The following is a 2,500-nucleotide window of genomic DNA, read 5'->3' as shown; positions in this document are numbered from 1 at the left end:
AGCACACACACATGTAGTGCACACACACATGTAGTGCACACACATGTAGCGCACATGTAGGGCACATTTAGCGCACATTTAGCTCACATGTAGCGCACATGTAGCACACACAAAGTGGAACAATACATATGTTTATTAGAAAACAGAGCTTCGGCTTTAGCTGCAGATTCAAACACAGGGTCTGTGCTGCGGACACACGATAGAGTGGGATAAATTAGTTTCATTGTACGTGACTCATATTGTTCTTTACATTTTAAATTCTTATAACAAGAAAAGAAAAGGGGTGACTAATAACACTGAGGAACAATAACGATGAGGATACAAGAGAGCCTAAATTGAGCCATTGCTCATGTAACTTTGGTGTCTTTAATCCTGTTAAAGGTCAGTGCAAAGGACGACTGTGGGTCAGTATTTCACACAAAATACTGTCAAGGGCTCAGGAGCCAATAATCAAGCTTCCGTCCACATTTTGTGCAATTTTAACCAAAGAAATCTGCAAAAGAATTATACTGCATGTTTCCATCCAACACTGCTGTAGGCCTACCTGGGTGCATTGAGGGAAGCAGGTGATACATTTTCCAAACCGGGGCCATGAAGCCATTGCAGGCCCAGAGAGAGTGCAACAAGATGGCGTGATCAGATGTGCCAGTCCAATGGTGTAAAAGGAAATATAGTGTTTAAGTGTTCCAACCTCAGGCAAGAGTAAGAACCTTTACTTGTTATCAGATTTGTGGCGTTTCTACTTTTTGTTTTACTCACAATAGAAACTCACTAGTTCACACTATTGCTTGAGGCTCACAAAACAAGGTAAACTTTAAACCAACGTGTGTGTGTGTGTGTGTGTGTGTGTGTGTGTGTGTGTGTGTGTGTGGGTGTGGGTGTGGGTGTGTGTGTGTATGTGTGTGTGTTAGGCCTAAAGTCTTTGTGCTCTGCTGATGGGTAAGTGGTCCGTATCCGAGCATGTCGAACGCTCAAGGTCCACCTGGGATTTATCCTGGAACCTGCTGGAATGTTTGGAAATTCATCAGCAGTGGGAAAAGGACCCCATACTGTATGTGTGTGTGTGTGTGTGTTAGAGACTGAGAGCGAGAAATACCCCCCAGTGGCGTTCTGTCACCCCCCCATCGCTCCGACATCTGGTCCTGTCTCATTTACGGTAGGAGACTGTCTGTTTGATGGCTTTTTAATGCCACTGACACTGCCACATACACACCAAGGAGCATGCACACACACAAATATACCTACAGTACTAACGTGTGTGCACACCTCCATTAACATGCATCCAGCATTGATCCGAAGTGACAGAGTACATGATCAATGGTGCATGCATAAACTGACTTCTCAGCTAGCTCTCCAGTGAAGCGCCTTTAGCAAATAGGGTGTTTCTGAATGAAGATGTTTGGTTTATAACTCCCATACTGCACCTGCACACACGCTCACACACATCTGTCATTGATCCGAGTTCTTTCCATCTGGGCTCTTCGTGTTGGGAGGGAACAGAGGGGGTCCTGAGGCTGTACGCATCGTTCATGGACACAAGAGTGTGTACTCATACTGTATAAGGGTACTTGACAAATCCTATGACGCAAAAAAAAAGTGCAATTTTTGCTCACCTTCGTCCCTCTTCCTCTTGCCCACGTCAGTGGCTGAGCTGATACCCAGAATGCCACTGATGGAGTACGAGGAGCTGGCTGAGTCGCCGGTCACCGCCGACACTTGTGTGGCCGCCACGGACGTCGCTGCACACAGATCACATGACAATACAGTTATACGTTGGAGGAAAAAACGCCTAAAAACTATATCAGGTACCAAAATGTATCAGGCATAGCTCATCGGCCATAAGGCTTATATGCATATATCTGGTCCCTGTTCAAAGCTAAGGAATATGAATCCAGTATAGGTACGCATATTTCTGTTAGCATTACAACAAGTAAATGGAGATGCAATAAAGAAAAAAAATGCCATATTCCAAATAACATATAATGAATGTTAAAACTGACTGAAAAGCCCTATGTTATATAGGCTGATAAATGGGGACTGTCAGGGCCCGAAGTACTTTTTAAAAAAGTGATTCATCTCAGCAAGCTGAATGCAATGACACAAGGCCTGTTGTATGAGCGCTGGTACAAACAGAGCTCCCACCAGTGCCAGTCAGTCAAACTTGACGAAGATGGCTGCTGACTCCTCCCTCATGCTTGCTGTGACTTCCCGTCAGCCCAAGCTTTACTGTAAAACCATGCATAAGTTACTTAAGTCTGCCATATTTGCAACATATGCCATGGTCAAATACATCAATACAGTACTTCAATATACAGTAGTTATGTCACGGCGGCTGTAAAATGTGAAGTCTCACTGCTCCTTTTATGATGGACGCTGTATGTTTCTAGAGAATTTAAGTGATTTCTAGTTCACAGCGTTACCAAACATACGGAAGCCGTTTTCTTTTTTCAGCATCTCAACAAAAAAAATCTAATCTTGAGATTACCAAGTAATCAACTCT

General features: G+C 43.8%; 1 protein-coding gene across 1 annotated transcript in view; it reads right to left on the bottom strand.

The window, feature by feature from the left end:
- The window catches only part of pax5 (paired box 5), a 43,251-nt gene that overhangs the window by 27,057 nt on the left and 13,694 nt on the right, over positions 1-2,500 (bottom strand). The window contains 1 exon segment of the mRNA XM_056409371.1: positions 1,614-1,739. Coding sequence (XP_056265346.1) covers positions 1,614-1,739 — 126 coding nt within the window.

Source organism: Pseudoliparis swirei, chromosome 24 (genome assembly GCF_029220125.1).
Source record: "Pseudoliparis swirei isolate HS2019 ecotype Mariana Trench chromosome 24, NWPU_hadal_v1, whole genome shotgun sequence".
In the NCBI taxonomy this organism is placed as follows: domain Eukaryota; kingdom Metazoa; phylum Chordata; class Actinopteri; order Perciformes; family Liparidae; genus Pseudoliparis; species Pseudoliparis swirei.
Note: the sequence above shows the minus strand (reverse complement) of the source record. Positions and strands in the feature narration are given on the sequence as shown.